We start from the raw sequence: 19,486 nt of genomic DNA, 5'->3' as shown, positions 1-19,486 counted from the left end.
AACCGTAAACCCTTCCTTTGAAAAGGAAGAAGGAGCAGAAAGTTTATACTCCACTTAGGGAGGCCTCAGCACACCAGGGATCCGCTCACAGACTCTGTGGAACCCCAAAGAGGCAGGTATTGCTATTCTCACCTCAAAGATGAGGAAACTGAGGCTCAGGAAGATGAGTCAGTGCCCAGAGTCTCATGAGTGGCAATGGAAGAGCTGGGAACTAAATTGGGGTCTTTCCCTCCCTGGGTCCCTGCTCCTATTGCAGGCGCCATATCTTTCCACAGAGAAATAGAAACAGGAGGGCCAAGAGCAGAGCACATGGTTCTGCCTTGTCACCTCCCCCTGCACGGATCCCTCTCTTTTGTATTATCATTGAGTGTGTATATGAAGGCTGAAGGTGTCCTGTGGGTTGAGCAAAAGGACATCCTGCCTCGCCATCCGGCACCCAGCTGACTCTGGGGCATAAATACGTGCCTGGAGCTCGCAGATCCCCTGTGTGTGAATCAGCTGCTCTGAGGCCACTGATCACAACCCGAGCAGCAGTGATTTGCAGACTTACAGAGCAGACTTACAGCCTTCCTAGGGCCTTAACTCTTCCCCCAGGATGCTGAGGACAGAGCTGCCAGAGCTCTGGCAGTAGGTTGCTCCTCATTTGTTGCCTGCAGTATGTGTTTCTAACCCCCTGTGTCTTTGTCCCTAGGGGATAACAGTCCTCTCTCACCTCCCTGCCTTTCTCCCAGTGGGGAGAGCTGCAGGTGAAGGAATGCTTCCTTAAGAACCTGAGCTGGTGCACCATCTTTTTGATATGTTTTTGTTTGATATGTTTTCAATTTGCCAGAATTTTTTTGAGAATTTTTGCATCTGTGTTCATTAGAGATATTGGTCTGAAGTTTTTTTTCTTTGATGTATCTTTGCCTGATTTTGGAATCAGGGAGATATTAGCCTCGTAGAATGAGTTTGGAAGTGCTCCCTCTTTTTCTATTTCCTGAAATAAATTGAAGAGTATTGGTATTAGTTCTTCTTTAAAGGTCTTATAGAACTCAGCTGTGTACCCATCCGATCCTGAGCTTTTCTTGGTAGACTTCTGATGGCATCTTCTATTTCATCACTTGATCTGTTTAAATTGTGTGTAACATCCTGATTCAATTTGGGCAAATTATATGACTCTAGAAATTTGTCGATGACTTTGATATTTTCTATTTTATTGGAGTATAAGTTTTCAAAATAATTTCTGATTATCTGTCTGTTGTGATGTTTCCTTTTTCATCACGTATGTTAGTGATTTGAGTTTTCTCTCTCCTTCTCTTTATCAGCATGGCTAAGAGTCTGTCAATTTTATTTATTTTTTCAAAGAACCAACTTTTTGTTCTGTCAATTTTTTTAATTGTTTCTTTTGTTTCAATTTCACTGATTTCAGTTTTGATTTTAATTATTTCCTGTCTTCTACTGCCTTAGGTGTTGATTTGTGCTTCTTTTTCTAGGGCTTTGAGGTGTAGTGTTAAGTCATTTATTTGTTGACTTTTTCTTCTTTTAAGGAATGAACTTTCCTCTTAGAATTGCTTTCATAGTGTCCCAGAGATTTCAATATGTTTTATCTGTGTACTCATTCACCTCTAAAAATTTTTTAATCTCCTCCTTGATGTCTTCTGTAACCTATTGTTCGTTCAGTAGCATATTATTTAGTCTCCAGGTGGTGGAATAGCTTTTATTTATTATTTTATCATTGATTTCTAATTTCATTCCATTATGATCTGACAGAATGCAGGGTAGTATCTCTACTTTTGTATATTTGCTAAGATTTGCTTTGTGGCATAATATACAGTCTATTTTAGAGAAGGATCCATGTGTTGCTGAGAAGAAAGTGTATTCGATTGTTGAAGGATGAAATAGTCTATTATGTCAGTTAAGTCTAAGTTATTGATTGTATTATTGAGTTCTATAGTTTCTTTATTCAGTTGTTGTTTGGAAGATCTATCCAATGGTAAAAAAGGTGTGTTAAAGTCACCCAAAATTATTGTGATGTGGTCTATTTGACTCTTGAACTTGAGAAAAGTTTGTTTTATGAACATAGCTGATCCATTATTTGGGACATATATATTTATAATTGTTAAGTCTTATTGGTGTATGGTTCCCTTGAGCAGTATGTAGTGTCCTTCTTTATCCTTTTTGATTAATTTTAGCTTGAAGTCTACTTTATTTGATATGAGGATGGAAACCCCTGCTTGCTTCCGCAGTCCAAGATTTCATCTTACTCCAGTTCGAATGGCAGCTATTAAGAATACAAACAATAATAAGTGTTGGCGAGGATGTAGGGAAAAAGGCACACTCATGCATTGCTGGTGGGACTGCAAATTTGTGCAGCCAATATGGAAAGCAGCTATCCCTCTCCTCGGTCTATACCCAAAAGACTTAAAAACAGCATACGGCAGGGTCACAGCCACATCAATGTTTATAGCAGCACAATTCACGATAGCTAAACTGTGGAACCAGCCTGGATGTCCTTCAGTGGATGAATGTGGCATATATACATAATGGAATATTACTCAGCAATAAAAGAAAATAAAATCATGGCATTTACAGGTAAATGGATAGAGTTGGAGGACATAATGCTAAGTGAAGTTAGCCAATCCCAAAAAAACAAATGCTGAATGTTTTTTTCTGACATAAGGAGGCTGATTTATAGTGGGGTAGGGAGAGGGAGCATGGGAGGAATAGACTCTAGATAGGGCAGAGGGGTTGGAGGGGAAGGGAGGGGGCATGGGGTTATTAATAATGGTGGAATGTGATGATCATTATTATCCAAAGTACAGGCATGAAGACTTGAATTGGTGTGAATATACTTTGTATACAACCAGAGATATGAAAAATTGGCTCTATATGTGTAATAAGAATTGTAATGCATCTCGATACATATATAAATTTAAAAAAACATAAAAAAGTAAATAAACAGGTGTTTAGCATAAAATGTTTTCCTACATTTTAGAGAATTGCAGGATAACACAATGTTTAACATAATGTTCTAAAACTTGTTTTTATAGGTTTATTTAAGTAACTATGTAACTTTATAATAAAAAGTCCTAGTGATGTTTAAAAATAAATTAATAAATAAACACATAATAAAGGTTTTTAAAATAAAAAAATAAATAAATAACCTGAGCTGGGTCAGTTGAAGTGAGAATATTCCAGGCAGAGGAAGCCTTGGTACAAAGGCACTGTGGCATGTGTGAGCCTACATGAGCAGAGTCTTAAAGAGGAGGCTAGGAGTAAGCAAGGACCAGGACCTTTGATCCTGAAGGACATCAACAATGGCAGAAGCTGTGGTGGGGGATAGGAGATGGGGGAGGGGTACAGGGCTTGGAGCTATTACTCTGGCATTTACAGAAGCTGTATCTCATAATCAAGAGACTTGACAAGTCTAGAATCTTGAAATTTTAGACTTGGAATCATGCAGTCTTGGGCTGTCAGACATTGATTTTAGGATCAAGTTTCTGTGCTGGGCAACACTATCTTACACAAAAAGGGAAATCAGCACCAAAATTCAAATTGGCCTCTGGCTTACCTGCCAAGGTTAACTGGCCCTTCCCAGGTGCCGAACATAGAGTGGTAGAGCCTGGGCCTCCTAGAACCGGGTCGCATTCTGGAACACCCACAGCTTGCACTGAGTTTGGAAGTGACCTGCTTGGGTGCTGCATGGGAGCATACCCCAAGCTCTAAGCTTTGGTCCTGTCCTCCCTGGCAGCTCCCAGGAGGCCCCATTCTATGCTCTAAGCTGGAGGAGCCAGGACTGGATCAGGGTCCACTCTTGCATGGACAGGGTTGGCATCAATCACCCTTTCATGGCATTTTTAATAAGTCCCGTGGTTCCTGCTGAAAACCACCAGAGCAGCAGGAATCCTTTCTGTCCTTTAAGTAATTTCACAGCACTTGGGCCATTGCCCCACCTTGATTTGAGAGGGCTTCCTCCTCACAGCCCCAGGGAGTGCACAAGGGAGCTGGCCCTCTTCCAAGGTCATGGAGTCAGTAATGACAACTGGTTTCTGCTAGTCCATTAATCTTGTTTTCATTTGCTGAATTACTAACGTGGACAACTACAGAGCCGCAGAGATCTGGCCCTGGGGAAGAGCTGTGGTCAAGACCTGAGATGCGGGTCTCCTTGGGAAAGTTGTGTGGGCAGCAAGAAAAATGGCAGTCTTTGGGCCAGGCAGATCTGACTTTGCATCTTTGCTCCTCCTCACCTTCTGGGTAGCTTGGACTATGTTATTTAAAGTCTCTGGTGCTTGATTCTTTTCTCTGTCTTCAATTGAAGATCACAATAGTCTCTGGAGCCAGGTTTCCTGGGTTTGCATGACAGGTCTACCTGCCTCCTACTTCTGTGACACTAAGCAAATCCTGTGTTCTCTCTGGGCTCCCACAATCACGTAGTCTATAGAATGGTGATGACAATATGCCCTACCTTGAGTAGCATTACAGATGTTGAGAGTATTGATAGATTGAATAGACATGAAGTGGGTTAGAACAGTACTTGGTACATGCTGTACTAAATCAATGAGTGTTCTCAGAGAATATCTTTGCTGGTTGGTGATGGGTGAGAATCTTGAGTAGCATTTGGCACTTCAGATGTTCATCATGTACCATCGATGAGTGAATGGAGGAAGGATGGGATGGATTGAGGTGTAGCACTAAGCACAATACCCAGTAGCTGATGGGGGAGTGTCCACAGACCGCAGTCTTCCCAACTCAGGCATTAAACCAGTGCCAGGGCTGACTGTGGCCATCGTGAGCTGGTCGATGGTCCCCATCCTTTCTCAACTCTGCACAGCTCTTCCCAATTGTCCTGGGAAACTGCAAGCACTGATTAATCTTAGGGGTCCCGAGGTAAGTGTCTTGATCTACTCTGTGGTTTCACAGTGGGGAGTTGGTGATCACCAAAACTCAGTGGCTTGAGGCTGGTGGCCTGAAAGCGACTGGGGTTGGGGTGTTTATACTGCAGACTCTGACGAATGTTAGAAATCAAGTTTGTAGCCATTAGTTTTTTAATTTTTCTTTTAATTTGAGAGAGGGAGTTAAATTTCTATTAGAACCCAATGCACCCCTGTCTGTCGGAGGGCATTTTTACATTCTCTGCCACAGTCTTAATGGAAACCAGTTTAGACCATTTTGTTTTCTCCATTGGAGAAAACAAGCCCTTGTGTAGCAGATAAGAGGGTATCCCAGTGGGTGTTGTGAGCTTGGCTTTGGAGACTTCACTGAGTTTGAAGCGTGTATTTCTAGGGGTTTTGGTGATCACTAACTCGCTGCTGTGAAACCACAGAGTAGATCAAGACACCTACGGCGGGACCCTTAAGATTAATCAGAGCTTGCAGCTTCCCAGGACGATTGGGACACTGTGTGCCTGTCCTGGGTAGCCATATTTTAAACCCTCCCCAGACTTCCCTGATGGAGCCCTTCCCTAGGTCCTTACCATAAATGGCCGGGTCAGGCCTTCTGAACGAGGGGAACTATTTAAGGCCATTCCCAAATCTCTTTCAGCATCAATTGACTTTGAAAAAGTGCAGCTATTAAAGGAGCTGGGCAGAGTGCAGTTGTTAAGTGTAGTGGACAGAAGAATGAACCCGGGGAAGGCATTTGTAAACTGCCAGGGATTGGACAGCCTGTCTGGAATGATCTCACCGAGAGAGGAAAGCACAGAGCAAGGCTGCCCAGATCTCTGGCTCAGGCCGACTCGTCCTGGGACCCCAGCTGCCCTTGCTGGCTCTCCGTCACCCATCGGCAGGCCCCTCTGAGCCCAGACTCCCCTCCGGATTCTTTAAGCAGGGTGGGATGGGTGGCATCTTTCTTCTGTCTTCTTTAGCTCCCCAGCTGCTGGTGATCAGCTGGGTCTGACAACCATTGATTCCTTAGAAATAATCTCTTTCTAAAGTGTGTTGACATAGCATTTGTATTTCAATGGCCCTAAATGGCTTTAGAGGAAAGCCAGTAAATCTGATCAGAGGAAGGCCAGCTACTGTTTCACTCTTAAAGGAAGAGACAGAAATGTGCTGTGCTTTTAAATCTTTAAATTAGTGCCAGGAGAGAGTAGCAATCATTAGCACTTCCTGGTGGGAGTGTGTGTGGGGGGGGGTGTTTCCACTCCCCTCCCAGGTAGCTAGGGGAGGTGGGAGCAATGCTATAAACCCAGGTGGGCTTTGGAGCACAACATTGAGGTTTCAAGGAGAGGTGGCCAGGGGAGGACAAGGAACAGTGGCCTATGCAGAGGTCAGACCTCTACAGGGAATAGACCCGAGGCTGACTGGTATGGTTTGGATCTTCTCTTAAGATCCAAAAGCACCAGCTCAAGGTATTTTGGGAGGTGGTGGAACATTTATGAAGTAGGACATAGTAGAAGGAAGGTAGGTCACTAGTAGTGCCCCTGAAGGGGATAATGGGCCCTGGCCCCGACCTCTCTCTTTGCTTCCAACCACCATAAAGTAAGCCGCTTCCTCCACTCCCTACTCCCTGCCATGATGCTCTTCCTGGCCACAGGCCCCACATGGACACAGCCAAGTAACCATGAACTGAAATCCCTGAAACCATGAGCCAGAATAAACCTTCCCTCTTTCAAGTTGTTTTTCTCAGCTATTTTGTCATAGCCACGGAGAGCTGACTATCCTAACAACCACACAGAGAAAACCAGCTGGAAAGTGGAGGCTCTGCAACCGAGGGCAGCAAGGAAGCAAAGAATTTGTGAGAATGAAGAGAAAAGCTAGCTACGCAGGTAGTGAGGAGCCTTTTTCAAGTCTAAGCCCGAGTCTTCCTCTTGAGCCCTGGAACCATACACATTCCACAAAAACCTCCCTTTCCCCCACCCTGTCACTAAGCCTATCTTTAAAAAATTAAAACAGAAAATATAGTCACAACTGAGCTTGGCTCCTGCCCATCAGAATATCATGGGGATCTTGTACGAAATGAGCTTCTGATTCTCTGGTCCCACCTTGACCTACTGAATTCCACTCTTCATAGTATGGTACCCTGGAGGCAGGCCAACGTTTCATTTCATGGAGGTAGTGTAAAGTGGAGAAGTGGAGAGAATGGGCTCTGGGGACAGCCTAGTAGGATATAAATTCTGTATTTACAACGTGGGTCACATTGTGTCTAAATTTCCTTGTCTTCAAACTAGAATGACGGTCAGCGTAGCTACGTCATAGGGTGGTAGAAAGGGTTAAATGAGGACTCTGCAAGGTGCTTAGAACAGTGCCTAATGCTTCGTACTGTGTTAGGTTGGTTCTCCCAGAAGCAGATCCTGAGGCAGGATTTGGGTTGTTTCTCTGACTGATGATCCCAGGGAACAGGGATGAGGCCTGGGCCCATGAGGCAGGGTAGAGAAGGAAGCAAATACCATGGGCAGCCATGAATAAAGGACTGCAGGGGTTTGGGGGCTTGTGCTCCTGGGAAACACCCTGAGACTTGCAGAACCTGCCTCCCTGTGTGCCAGTCCTCACTCTGGCACATTCAGTTTGCATGGTCTCTGTACTGGTACCATCAGCTGGGTGGTTTAAACAATAGAAATTGTCACATGGTTCTGAAGCCTAGAAGTCCAGAATGAAGATGTCAGCAGGAGCCGGGCACCGGGATGCCCACCTGTAATTCTAGCTACCCAGAAGTCTGAGAGAGGAGGATCTCAGGTTCAAGGCCAAAACCTAGGCCATTTAGCAAGACTCTGTCCCAAAATGAAATAAAGGCCTAGGGATATAGCTCAGGGGTAGAGCACTTGCCTAGAGTGTTCAAGGCCCTGGCAGCAAATGTCAGAGGAGAGGCATGGAATAGACTCTCCCTCATGGTTCTGCTAACATTTTCCCCACAGTACTTGGGGCCAGACTCCTCTACCATTGAGCTATCCAGCTCTTTTAATTTTATTTTGATACCTATTTTGTTTTTGTTTCTTTGTGGTACTGGTTATTGAACTCAGGTCCTTGAGCATGCTAGGCAAGCACACTCTATCACTGAGTATATCCCCAGCCCTTTATTTTATTTTGTGACAGGGTCTTGCTAAGCTACCCAGTCTTTGAATTTTATTTAGCATTACCAAATGGACTTAGGCAAGGGCTTCACCCTTGTGACTCGTTTATCTTCTCATGAGCTGTCCCCTTGGGAGTTAGGATTTCAACACATGAATTTGGTGGGGTTGGGGGACACAAATCTTCAGTCCCCTGTAGACTGCCTTGTGCACAACGGTCACCACAGCAGTTAGATTGGTACTTGGTACATTGTAAGTGCTCAATATTTGTTGGACAGATGAATGAACAAAGGAATGGGTGACCTCTCCCTTTACTCCTACATTCCTCAGTCCTAGAACATGCATAGGACATTATCCACCAAGCACACCATAAAGACAGAAGCTGCAGAGCTGGGGAGTTTTCTCAGCACAGCGCCTAGACCTTCCCAAAAAAAAGCAAAGCTCCTTCTTAATCCTTTAGCTTCCTTTACCCATGAGATCAGTGTCCCATTAAGTGTTTACAGGAGATCAACAGCCCAGGTGCAGCCCCCCTCTGGGCTAGCCTGCCTTCTCTTCCTGTGGGCTGGCCCCAGGCAGCTGACTGCTAGACAGAGGAGCAGAGCCAGGGAGGGGAGCAAGGCTCTGTTGACCAGACTGGTAAATCCCCCAGTTCTCCTTGGCTTCTCAGTCTGAAGAAGTGACAGCAGGTTGGCAGCCGGCCTTCAGCTGGCCCTGGGGGGTGCTCCACCTGTGGATGCAGAGCGTGGCCTGAGCCCTCCTGAGAGGCAAGCTGTCTCATCAGCCCTGCTTCTGGGAGTGCTGGCTTACAGAGGTCTTTCAGAAGTCAGCAGAGCAGGGATTTGGGGACAGCAGGAGAGAGCTGGAGGAGCCACAAAAGCAGGAGGACACTGGCCCCATGCAGAGTGCAAATTGTGTTTCTCTGTCAACACTGGCTGTCACAGCTCCAGCTCCGCATTGATTCCAAGTCTGGCAAAGTCACAAATAGCAGACCCCCCCACCCACTGCCTGTTCCCAACAACTGAAACCCAGCACAAAATAGAGTCAGAGCTTCCCCCTTGTTGCCACAATTATGCTCCTGTACACCCTCCCATGACATTGTATTAAGCAATATTGACAGATACTTATTAAAAAAAAATAAAGGTCCTTAAGTAGGGGGAAAAAAAGGCAAAAGACAATGCAGATTAGATTTAAACTAGAACTTGAAAATCAATGCTTTAGCATAGGTAGGGAAGGAAAAATGCTGATCCAACTCTGTGATTAGTCATTATATTTGTCTCTGAGCTTCCTAACAGCCTTAGCAAAAAGATAAATATGACAAGTTATGTGCTTGCGTTTAGGTATAAGGAAAACAGCAAGTTCTTTCTGTCTTTTGGAGCTGGTTCTGAGGGGTATTTTAAATATATAAAGTATTTATCAGGAATGTATATAATATGTAAAAAGAAGTATCTTAGAAAACAATTTTCCTGCAAATGCCAAAGTGCTTTTGAGATTTTTTTTTTCCTTCTTATTTTGCAGTTGACAAAGATTGACAGAAAACATGAACCCTAATTCATGGTTGAGCCCACGTCATCTAGGAAATGTCAAACTCCTTCCTTCTTTCTTTCCTTCCTTCTCTCCCTCTCTCTTTCTCTCTCCCAACCCCCACTCTGTTGCTGGCTGGGGCTAAGAGAGTCCCTCTTTTAATCAGTAGAGCAACACAGCTGCCTGGGGCCAGGATTTGCCACTTGCTCTATTTCAGTTTGCCAGAGGTACAAAGGAGCAGCAGTTTTACAAGAAACCAGACCTTTCATGTCTGGCTGCCGTCCTTCTGAGTTGGCACTTCTGCGTCTGACTCCATTTCCTGTGCATCAATCTTATTTCAGTGCCAGCACTACCCCAGAACAGTGGGCACTGTGTGCAAAACAACTCATCTCACAAGTCAGTGGCCTGAGACAGCACCCATTCATTGGCGCAGGATCCTGCAATAAGGGCTGGGATCTTTGGGCAGCTTGTCTGCTCATCTCAGCTCTGCACAGCGCCATGGTATCCATGGGCTCTCCAGGCTCCACTGGGGCTGGAGGATCGATTGGAGGTGGTGCTTCCTCCCCTGAGTCCTCACTGGGGACTTCTGGGCCTCTCATCCCCAAGGAGACTGGCTCAGACTTCCCTTCTTAGAGCAGCCAGAGAGCAAATCCCAGAGTTTCCAGGCATCCAAGACCCGGGCCTGGAGCTTACCCTATTGCCCTCCTGCTGCACCCCCTTGTTGTAGGTCCAGCCATATTCAGTGTGCAAAGTGGTTACAATGGGATATGAATTCAGGGAGGTGGGATTCCTGGGGGGCTCCTGGTAGCAATCATCCACCATCAATACCTTAGAAATGGTGCCCCCAGGGCAGCGATCTCACCTGAAGGGTGAGGGAGGAAGAGGACAGGCACACACTCCTGGGGCTTCTCAATGAGGACACTAGGGTCTAGCCGGGTTCTCCCTCCAGCCTTTGGGCACTCATCCTCTCCTCTGCCACCATCAAAAGCCCAGATGGCAGGCTTCAGAGCTCTCCTCAAAATTTCCAAACAGGTAGGATGGACCTTCAAAGTGATAAAACAATTGATGTCTTAGGAAACCTTCTGGCCACCTGCTTGAAGACCTCGGAGCATGGGGCACAGAGTTATGCAGCCCTATGGCTGATGCTCTTGTGAGACAGCGGCCTCCCAGCCAGCTGCTGTCACCAGAGGTCACAGGTCATTATCATACAGGCCAAAGCAAGACTCAGCATTTAGCTTCAGCCCAGAAGTCAGCCCACTTTTCTCTAGGCAGCTTAGGACAAGGGTCACATTGTTTAAAGGATGACTTGAATGACAATGAAGGCCATATGCTCATCACTTTTGCAGAAGCTGGAAGAGCTGGATAACAAAGGCATTGGATTGCAGAATCATGGGACAAAGACATTTTGACATCAGGAGAAACGGTGCAATTCTTTAAAATGGTGGCTTTCAATAAGAGTGAATGCAAGATCCTGTTTTGGTTTAAGTACATGCACACTCACACACACTCGCACACGCACGTACACACACATGTACCACCTACACTTGTATCCATGAAGAGATGGGATGAAGAAGGCCTGATTTAGTAGCACCATGTGAAAAGAACATGTAGGTATATATTTTCAGCAAGCTGAATTTGAGTGTAAAGTAGGCAGAGTTGATACGACCTTAGACTCTATTAATAGAGCATGGATTCTAGATTAAGGAAGGTGGTTAGTTGCCTCTCTTCTGTATCACACGGTTTACTTCTGACCTGTTAAGTCAGCTGCTGAGTACATAACTTTTAAAGTCTTGAGAAAAAAACTAACATATTTAGAGGGAAGGTCAACTTGATGAAATAATTTGAAATCATGAGAAATGAGGAAATGTAAGAAGTATCTGAAGATACTTGACCTAGAGTAGTCCTCAGGAAGGACTTACAGAAGGTCTTCAGCTCTAAAGGTTGTGATGTGGAAGAGGGACTGTGGCACCAAACCAGGCTCAGGTGGACTAAGGAGGTGAAGGTTGAGAGGGCTGGCAAAAGAGAGAGAGAGAGAGAGAGAGAGAGAGAGAGAGAGAGAGAGAGAGAAGAAGAAGAAGAAGAAGAAGAAGAAGAAGAAGAAGAAGAAGAAGAGAGGAGGAGGAGAAAGAGAAGAGGGGGAGGAGGAAGAGGAGGAAGAGGAGGAGAGTAGGAGGAGAAGAGGAGGAGGAAGAGGAGAGGAGGAGGAAGAGGAAGAGAGGGGGAGGAGGAGGAGGCGCCCAATTAAAGAATGGATTGTATCAACATCCTTGTCACTGGGTGGGCTACACAATCACTCAACAGAGTAGGCAGAGGGGACCCAGACCCGGAGATGGCTCAGTGATTCAAAATGAACTTTTAAATTCTGCCCAAACAACTGCAAAGTGTCCCAGGCTCCCGTCTGAGCTGCCGTGGAAAACATGAACATGACGTCGGGTGCTGAGGAGCCTGGGCGCACATGCCCAGGAAGGAGCAGAAGCAACAGGGGCTCAGCCAGGCCCATGGCAACTGCTGGTGTGGTAGCCCTCCTGGCTGTCCACCTGGGAAGATGGGAGTCTGACAGAGCAGGCCCCAGGCACATGGCCACTGAGGAGAAGCTGGGACCATTCACATCATGAGATCTGGCATGAAACCAGACTGCCACTCACAAGCTGCGTGGCGTTAGAGAAGTTGGTAAACTCCTCTGAGCCCCTGTTTTCCCATTGGCTTGTCATGAAGGTGAAATAGACAACGTATGGGAGGCCTGTGACCTGTGCGTGTGGCGGGGACTCAGTCAATCCTGTTTTCTCCCGTTTTTCTCTTTAAAGCTGAGCTGTGCTGGTCACCATGGGAACCAAGGAAGACCTAGGGAGGGGGTGGACCTCTAGTCTCTCATCCTGAAATGTGGATGTTTGGGTCACCCTCTGCCCCTGCTCCTCACTTGCTAAGGACGTGTTTTCTCCCTGACAGAGGAGCTGAAGGAGAAGCTGGCCAATTACGTGGACAAGGTGAATGGCCAGAAGCCGGGCTTCATCAAAGTGGTGCGCCACAGCAAGCAGGAGGGCCTCATCCGCTCCAGGGTCAGCGGCTGGAGGGCAGCCACGGCGCCTGTGGTGGCGCTCTTCGATGCCCACGTGGAGTTCAACGTGGGCTGGTGAGTGTCTCTTGGTGAGGAGGAGGAGGCCAGTGAGGGCCAGGGATTGCAGTGCAGATGATAAGGAGACAGTCCTGGGGAAAAGTGAGATGTGGGTGTGTGAGTGACCCGGGTGGCAGGGTTAGTTGGTCAAGGATCAACAGGTCAACACACAGCACCTGAAGAGTATGGTGATATCAGATGGGGCTCTGGATGGTGTGGTCCTCTGGCAGGTGTGACCAGGGGGAGGGGTCTAGGCTGATGGTAAAGCAGAGTCCTGCCCAGCAAAGGGCCAGCTCCAGCCCCCAGGAGTGGCCAAGATGGAGCAGATATGACCCAGAGGCCCCACCTCACAGACAGGAGAGACCATGTGGGCAGAGGTGGTGAGGGTGCCTTGATACTGTCATGGGTGCCAGGCCAGAGGTAGCATGGCATCTCAGATTCTCTCTACTGGCGAAACCAAGTTGTAGCAAATCCTCCTCTCTCGGGCCAGGGCTGCTCAGGTGGTGGGTGGGACAAGAGAACTGACAGGAACCTCAATGTCTGCTGCCAAGCAGGAACGGGACCTGTTGCTGATGTGTTTGTAGGGCCCACTGTGTGGCTTAACCTGGGCACTGGAGTGGTGGGTGTGGGGATGACCGTAGAGCCGGGGCCAGTTGGTTTCACCCTGTTCACCCACCAGGCCTTGGCATCTGCTCCCCGCCCTGACTCCAAGGTGCTAGCCTCTGCCTCTGGGGAGTTAGGTGGGGAGGTCACTTGGACAGGAAAGCCTAGCAGGGTATGTGCGCCACCTGGGCTCCCTTCTGCAATGACAGGCCCAGAGGAAGGATGCAGAGCAGGCGGTTTTTTTTTTGTTTTGTTTTGTTTTTTGTAGCTGCAGCCCTGCTTGCCATTTGTGACTATTTAAAAAGCATTTTCACTGGATTTATGGCCAGACTAGGAGAGGGACACTTACTATTTCAAGCTGATTTGAATAAACAATTATGCACCAAATGTATTATTAATGAGGAGCTTATCATTCCTGTCGGCAAACACATTACTGGTGCCCACAGGGGCCTCCTGGCTCCCTGGGGAAACCTGGATGCCCCATCTCTCCCGGGGCAGGTGGGGGATGTGTCCCTGTCATCCCCATTGCTCTTTTTTGTTTTTGTTTTTGGTCTCTTTGCTCTTTTCCTCCAGGTGAATACACTGAATTTAGCGAAATCAAAGCCCAGGTTGAAATCTTCCTCTGGAGCCTCAAATATGTTCCCTCTTTTTTTTTTCCTCCCCTTATTTTTTAAGTCTTGGTTTTTGTTGTGTGTATGGAGAAAGGAAAAGCAGGGAAACCGTATCAAAATCCAGGAATGGCCAGGCCACTCACCCACTTGGAAGTCCTCAGGGGATGGCAAAGTGAACCTGGGCACAGCTGTGTGTCCTCCACTGGAGATGGCCAAGTGGTCCTTCCTCCTTCTGCTAGGGTATGGCCTTCAGGAGATGCTGATCTGGTTGTTGGCCACCTGGGAAGCAGTCACCCCCTCTCCCTCCCTCTCTCGCAGGGCTGAACCTGTACTCACCCGCATAAAGGAGAACCGGAAGCGGATCATCTCGCCATCCTTTGATAATATCAAATACGACAACTTTGAGATTGAAGAGTACCCGCTGGCCGCCCAGGGCTTTGACTGGGAGCTGTGGTGCCGCTACCTAAACCCCCCCAAGGCCTGGTGGAAGCTGGAGAACTCCACAGCCCCCATCAGGTACAGCATCCTACTTGCAGGTCCCTCTGCCTTGGCCACCAGGCAAGGTCTACACCCCCAGTCCAACCCTTGCTCTGCAAACTCCAGCCCCAGAACGGAGGCCACAGTGGGATGAGGGTAGAAAGGAGTTACAGTGTGATCCCCAGACTCAGATCACAGGCTTTGCTGATCCTTTTTGAAAGAACCACCATAGCACCCAAACATACACACACAGCCTCAAAGTCACTCATTTTAACCCACTTCTATGGGCCACTTCCTGGGTGTCCACTGCTGTGCTTCTGCTGGGGACTCAAAGTGATTAAGATTTGGTTCCAACCCCAAAAGCCTAGAGTCTAATGAAGACAGACAAAATCTTTGGGATAAAAAACTATTCTGCCATGCTGTGCCAACTGTGTGGCAAGCAGACATGGGAAATCTTTTGCAGATAGGGCAGCAATCATATTTTTGCAGTAGGAGATAGATGGGTTGGAAATGGGCACCCACATGTGAAGTTCATGGTCACAGAGGAGGTTAAGGGCCTGGAAGAAGGAACTTGAGCTGGAAAACCCCAGGCAATGAAAATGGAGGGATAGAGGGGCCAGGGCAGAGCCACAGGACTTGCACATCTTAATGGTGTTGGAGTTTTTTCCTATAGCATTCAGACAAAAGTGGCTTCAAACTGCATTTCTGCCTTTGATGCTGTTTTCCTAGACCCCATTGACACTGCCCGTGGTCTCTGCTTTCACAGATTAGGAATCCAGCAATAGCTGTCCCCACTAGCCTTTCTTCCATCTGCGTTGATGACAGGGTGGGTGCCTATGCTCCCTGCCTGTTAAACACACGGACAGCACCAGGAGGTGGCCTAGGGGGCAGCTTGGAATGAAAGAGGAGATTAGAAGCCAGTGTTGCTTTGTATTGCATGAGAGAGAAAGATTATGAAAAATTTAATTGAAAGTAGGTGATTATTACCTAAGATCACATTTTTTCCTTGCTAGAAGAAAAAAATATTTTCATATTTAAAATAGAATGGAAGAGAACCCTGCTTAACTTTGCTATAATTATCTCTGTTACTTCCTTAGTCTGTCTTGTGTTCCTATTTTAAAAAATTACCTGAGGCTGGGTAATTTATTTATTTATTTATTTATTTATTTAGAGAGATTATTTAGTTCACATTTTCACATTTTTGGAGGCTGAAAGTCCAAGATTGGGTGACCCCGTCGGTCAGCCTATGATGGGGGCCTACTGAGCTCATTCTAACATGGCAGATGGCACCACAAGGCAGGAGCAAAAAGGAAAACAGCCATGTGACAAAGGGGTCAAGTATGTGAGGTGGCTTTGCCTTACATCAACCTGCTGTATAGAGAATTAAACTGATTCTGTTTAATTCCATTAGTTCCTTCCAAGTATGGTGCCCCCATGACCTACTCACCTTCCACCCGTGAATACTGTTACATGGGACCAAGATTCCAGCCCATGAACCTTTGGGAGACACCCAAATCATAGCGAAACCACAGTAGTTGCCTACTCTGTTAGGCACCTGCCACAGTTCTGTGTTGTTCAGTATTTGTTGGAAGATTATTGTGCGCAGGGTCTTTCATACACATGGTCTTATTATATCTTTATCATAACCTGGTGACAATTCATTGTGTCATCCATGTTTCATAAGATGAGAACAAAACTGAGAAAGGATCATGACCCTACCAAAGGCTCTGGGCAGAGAAGCCAGGATCCACTCAGGCCAGCTGGATTCCATGGCTAGTCATCACTGCTCTGGCTGGCCACTATCAAGCCCAGGACTAGTGTAGCTGATTTCCAACCCCGAGGTTGGATCATCAGTCTGCTGATATTGCAGCTAAATACGCCACCATGCAATCAATATTTTTGCAAAAAAACTATATTAACATTATCTGTTTCTGTTCTGCTCTTCTCTGAATATATCAGGTTAGTCTTATCAGCAAAGCTAAATTCTAGATCTTTAACAGAGAATGATATCTCAATCTCATATTTTCCATCACTCAATTTTTATCAGAAACTTAATTAAGTAAATTATATTTATGGAAGATTTGGGGAAAACCATTCCTGGTTTTATTCCTATATGAAGACAACCTCACAGAGACTGTGATTCGTACAAACGTATCTTGCCTATCCCAGTTCCTTTTTCTTTTGAACCAAATTTTAGTGTTTCTGTCCACATGGTGTAAGCTAAAAAAAGAGTCCAGTGGTATTCTCTGTTGTATTCTAGAAGGATGTTTGTGAGATGGTTTTTCACTAGGTCCCCAAGTGACCTTTTTAGGAAGATTGATATGAGAAATTTCTTTCAAATCAACTGCTGGTCAGAGAAAACCTTGCTATCCCTGAGGAATTAATCATTTTGAGATTTTTCACATGAGAACTGTGCATTTATTTCTAAGACCACATATTCATTTTCACCTTAGTCAACAGGAAACTCAGAACCAAATTTGCCCAGCCAATTGAAGAACTCTGTCTGCAGATACATTCTAACTCACCCCCAATTTGTTGTCATCTTTAGATTTCTAGACATTATTTATGTTTTTCAGTATATGCTCTATTTTCTCAAAAGCTATTTCTGAATCCTTTTGGGAATCAGGGAGGATATAAATCAGTAACACTTTTAGACTGATCAGGGCTGCTTACTACCCTAGCCAGTTAACAAGTAATACACAACCTGAAGTGGCCTTTGGTCATCCAGGTAACTTTTCTGGACTCTGCTCCTTCCCTGGCTGGGTCAGGCAGTTAGAGGAAGGCCCCTTTCTGCATGTGCTAGGGGCACTGCTTCTGCGGGGTCTGGCATGTCCAACATTCAGAGGTGAGAGGAAAAGGCTGAGACCCCCTCTGCTGTGCTTAGAAAGGGCAAGAGTGCATCTTTTAAAATGACCTTTGAGTGCCTGTTATGTCAGTTACCATCAAGAGCTTTACCTTATTCAAGTCCCACATGAGGTTATAAGTAATCCTGTCTATAGATATAGATTTGGAGACTCAGAGAGACTGGGGAACTTCTCTTGGAGAATGCAGCCTAAACGGAGATTATTCCCATAATGCCCACTTCCAAGGTCTGGGTCCAGGATCCTAGAGCAGGATGTCAGCCTGAGTTAGGAGTCTGAATTGACCACCTGGTGTACCTGTGGTCTGTAGAGCGTGGAGCCATCTAGAATGAAGTCCAGTGATGTAGAAAGAAGAGAGACAGTGACTCCAGGGTGCCAGTGTTCCTGAGCACCCTCCCCCTGAATCAGCATCCCCCAGAAAAACAGCCTGCAAAATAGCCATTCACCACCTTGATGAATTTCCAGTCTCTAAGACAGGTCCATTTGCATGAGGTTGACTGACAGTTTTCTCAATGCCAAAGGTTCTTCATTTCTCATTTTTTCTCCTCTACCAAATCCTCTAACCATGGGCTGATGAAATGCCAGCAAGGGCTACAAAGGGTAGCATCCGGGTGTGCTCCTGCTGATTGCCCTAATGTGAACTGTTTCCTGGGAAGTCATGGATGTCTGCACCAGCTGGTGACCCCTGCTCCTATCCCCCCAAAAGAAGGAAAGTTGCAACAGTGTTGCTCTAACCTAAGACCCTGGCTGAGTCCACACCCAGACTGTCCACTTACCCCTGGTATCCCACAGATAGTGTAAGGTCAGTTGTCCACTTACCCCTGGTGTCCCACAGATAGTGTAAGGAAGAATGCTTCTTCCTTCCAAAGGTGGTTTCTCTCATACCCTTTACTGATGAGTGGGCCTTATCCACCATCGCCAATCCAGCAAGCCAGCTCTCATCAGGGTTTCTCCTCCTCTCCCTTCATAGTTCACCACGTCTTCATTGTTTCTCACCTGGATACAGCAACCAGCCTCCCAGTTGGATCCCTCAATTCCCCTAGTCCCCTGCAGTTGGCAGCCTGAGTATTCTTTTTAAAAACACGGATCTATTCCTACCACTGTTTTGCTTTAAATTCTTCATGGACCACCCTCGACCTGCAGATAAAATTTATAAGTTATTTTCTTTGTAGCCTTGTCCCAGCTGACCTTTCAAAGAGAACCAAGGTTGCCATGTGGAACCCCCAGGTGGGAAAGTTGGCATAGGCACCCAGCAGAAATGGACTGTGCAGCTCAGACATCAGAGTCAAGACACCTAGAAATACAGCTGCACGTGGCCCAGCAGATGCAAGCACAGCGGGGAATGACAGCTGGTCCCAGGACAAGAACTATCTACCCCACTGCCCTGATAAACAGCCTCCCTGGAGTGGCTGGGTTAGGGCAGAGCCAGGAGGCTACTCTGAGCACAAAGCCCACACTGGCTCTGGCAGCTGAGAAGGGGGAAGAACCGATCCTCCTGTAGGAAGTTGCCACAGCTCTTGTTCCTTGGGTGGCTCCAGAAGGCAGCCCTCTGCTCACCGCTGGTTGTCTCCCCGAACCTGCAGGAGCCCTGCCCTCATCGGCTGCTTCATTGTGGACCGGCAGTATTTCCAGGAGATTGGCCTACTGGACGAAGGCATGGAGGTCTATGGAGGCGAGAATGTGGAGCTTGGGATCAGGGTGAGTGGGGTTTCTCACCAAGAGGGCTGAGCTCAGCTCGCATGAGGGTGGATAAGTCTGGGGATGGAGAAAGGGACTTAAAGTCAAGGTTCACAGGCTGGTTTTGAATCTCTACTCCCTAGTCCATGTGTGTGTTTGGGAAGGGGTACAGAGTGAAGCCTCTTGAATTTTCAAGAAGAAGGGTACTTCAGAACCTGCTTGGCTGGGGGTAAGGACATGGGAGAGAAGCTCCTGACCCAAGGGAACAGCTTCATGGTTAAAAACAATCGTGAGGGCTCACAATTGGGGTGAGCAAAGTTGTGAGCAAAGTTGTGAGCAAAGGAAGAGACTAGTAGGCATCCAGAGGGAGGCAAGGAACAGCAATCAGAGTCACTCCCTTGGGATTTCTCACCTGAATGATCTCGGTCTCCTCCATGGTGGCCTAAACTTTTCCAAAGATTTTGTCAAGAGAGAGCTATGGAAAATAAGCTCATAGGGTATAAACAACAAAATAGCCAAGCTTTTTCCATGCTTGTTTCTGACCCCACCTAGTATTGTCCAGGCCCATGAGCCCAGTGCTACCATTTTTCTGATGTAGCCACCCACCCAGCCTCAAAGTCCAGGGCTCTGCAACCATCCA

The 19,486-nt window shown here is 46.6% G+C and overlaps 1 protein-coding gene across 3 annotated transcripts in view; it reads left to right on the top strand.

Annotated features, from left to right (window-relative positions):
• Galnt18 (polypeptide N-acetylgalactosaminyltransferase 18) overlaps nt 1-19,486 on the top strand; it is a 338,683-nt gene that overhangs the window by 228,375 nt on the left and 90,822 nt on the right. For all 3 annotated transcript variants that reach the window (XM_048788340.1, XM_048788339.1, XM_048788338.1), the window contains exons 4-6: nt 12,452-12,635; nt 14,150-14,347; nt 18,753-18,867. In XM_048788340.1, the coding sequence (XP_048644297.1) occupies nt 12,452-12,635; nt 14,150-14,347; nt 18,753-18,867 (497 nt within the window). The remainder of the gene's footprint in view (nt 1-12,451; nt 12,636-14,149; nt 14,348-18,752; nt 18,868-19,486) is intronic.

Source organism: Marmota marmota, unplaced genomic scaffold, assembly GCF_001458135.2.
Source record: "Marmota marmota marmota unplaced genomic scaffold, marMar, whole genome shotgun sequence".
NCBI classification, from domain to species: domain Eukaryota; kingdom Metazoa; phylum Chordata; class Mammalia; order Rodentia; family Sciuridae; genus Marmota; species Marmota marmota.
The sequence above is the reverse complement of the archived record's forward strand: the minus strand, read 5'-3'. Positions and strand labels throughout refer to the sequence as shown.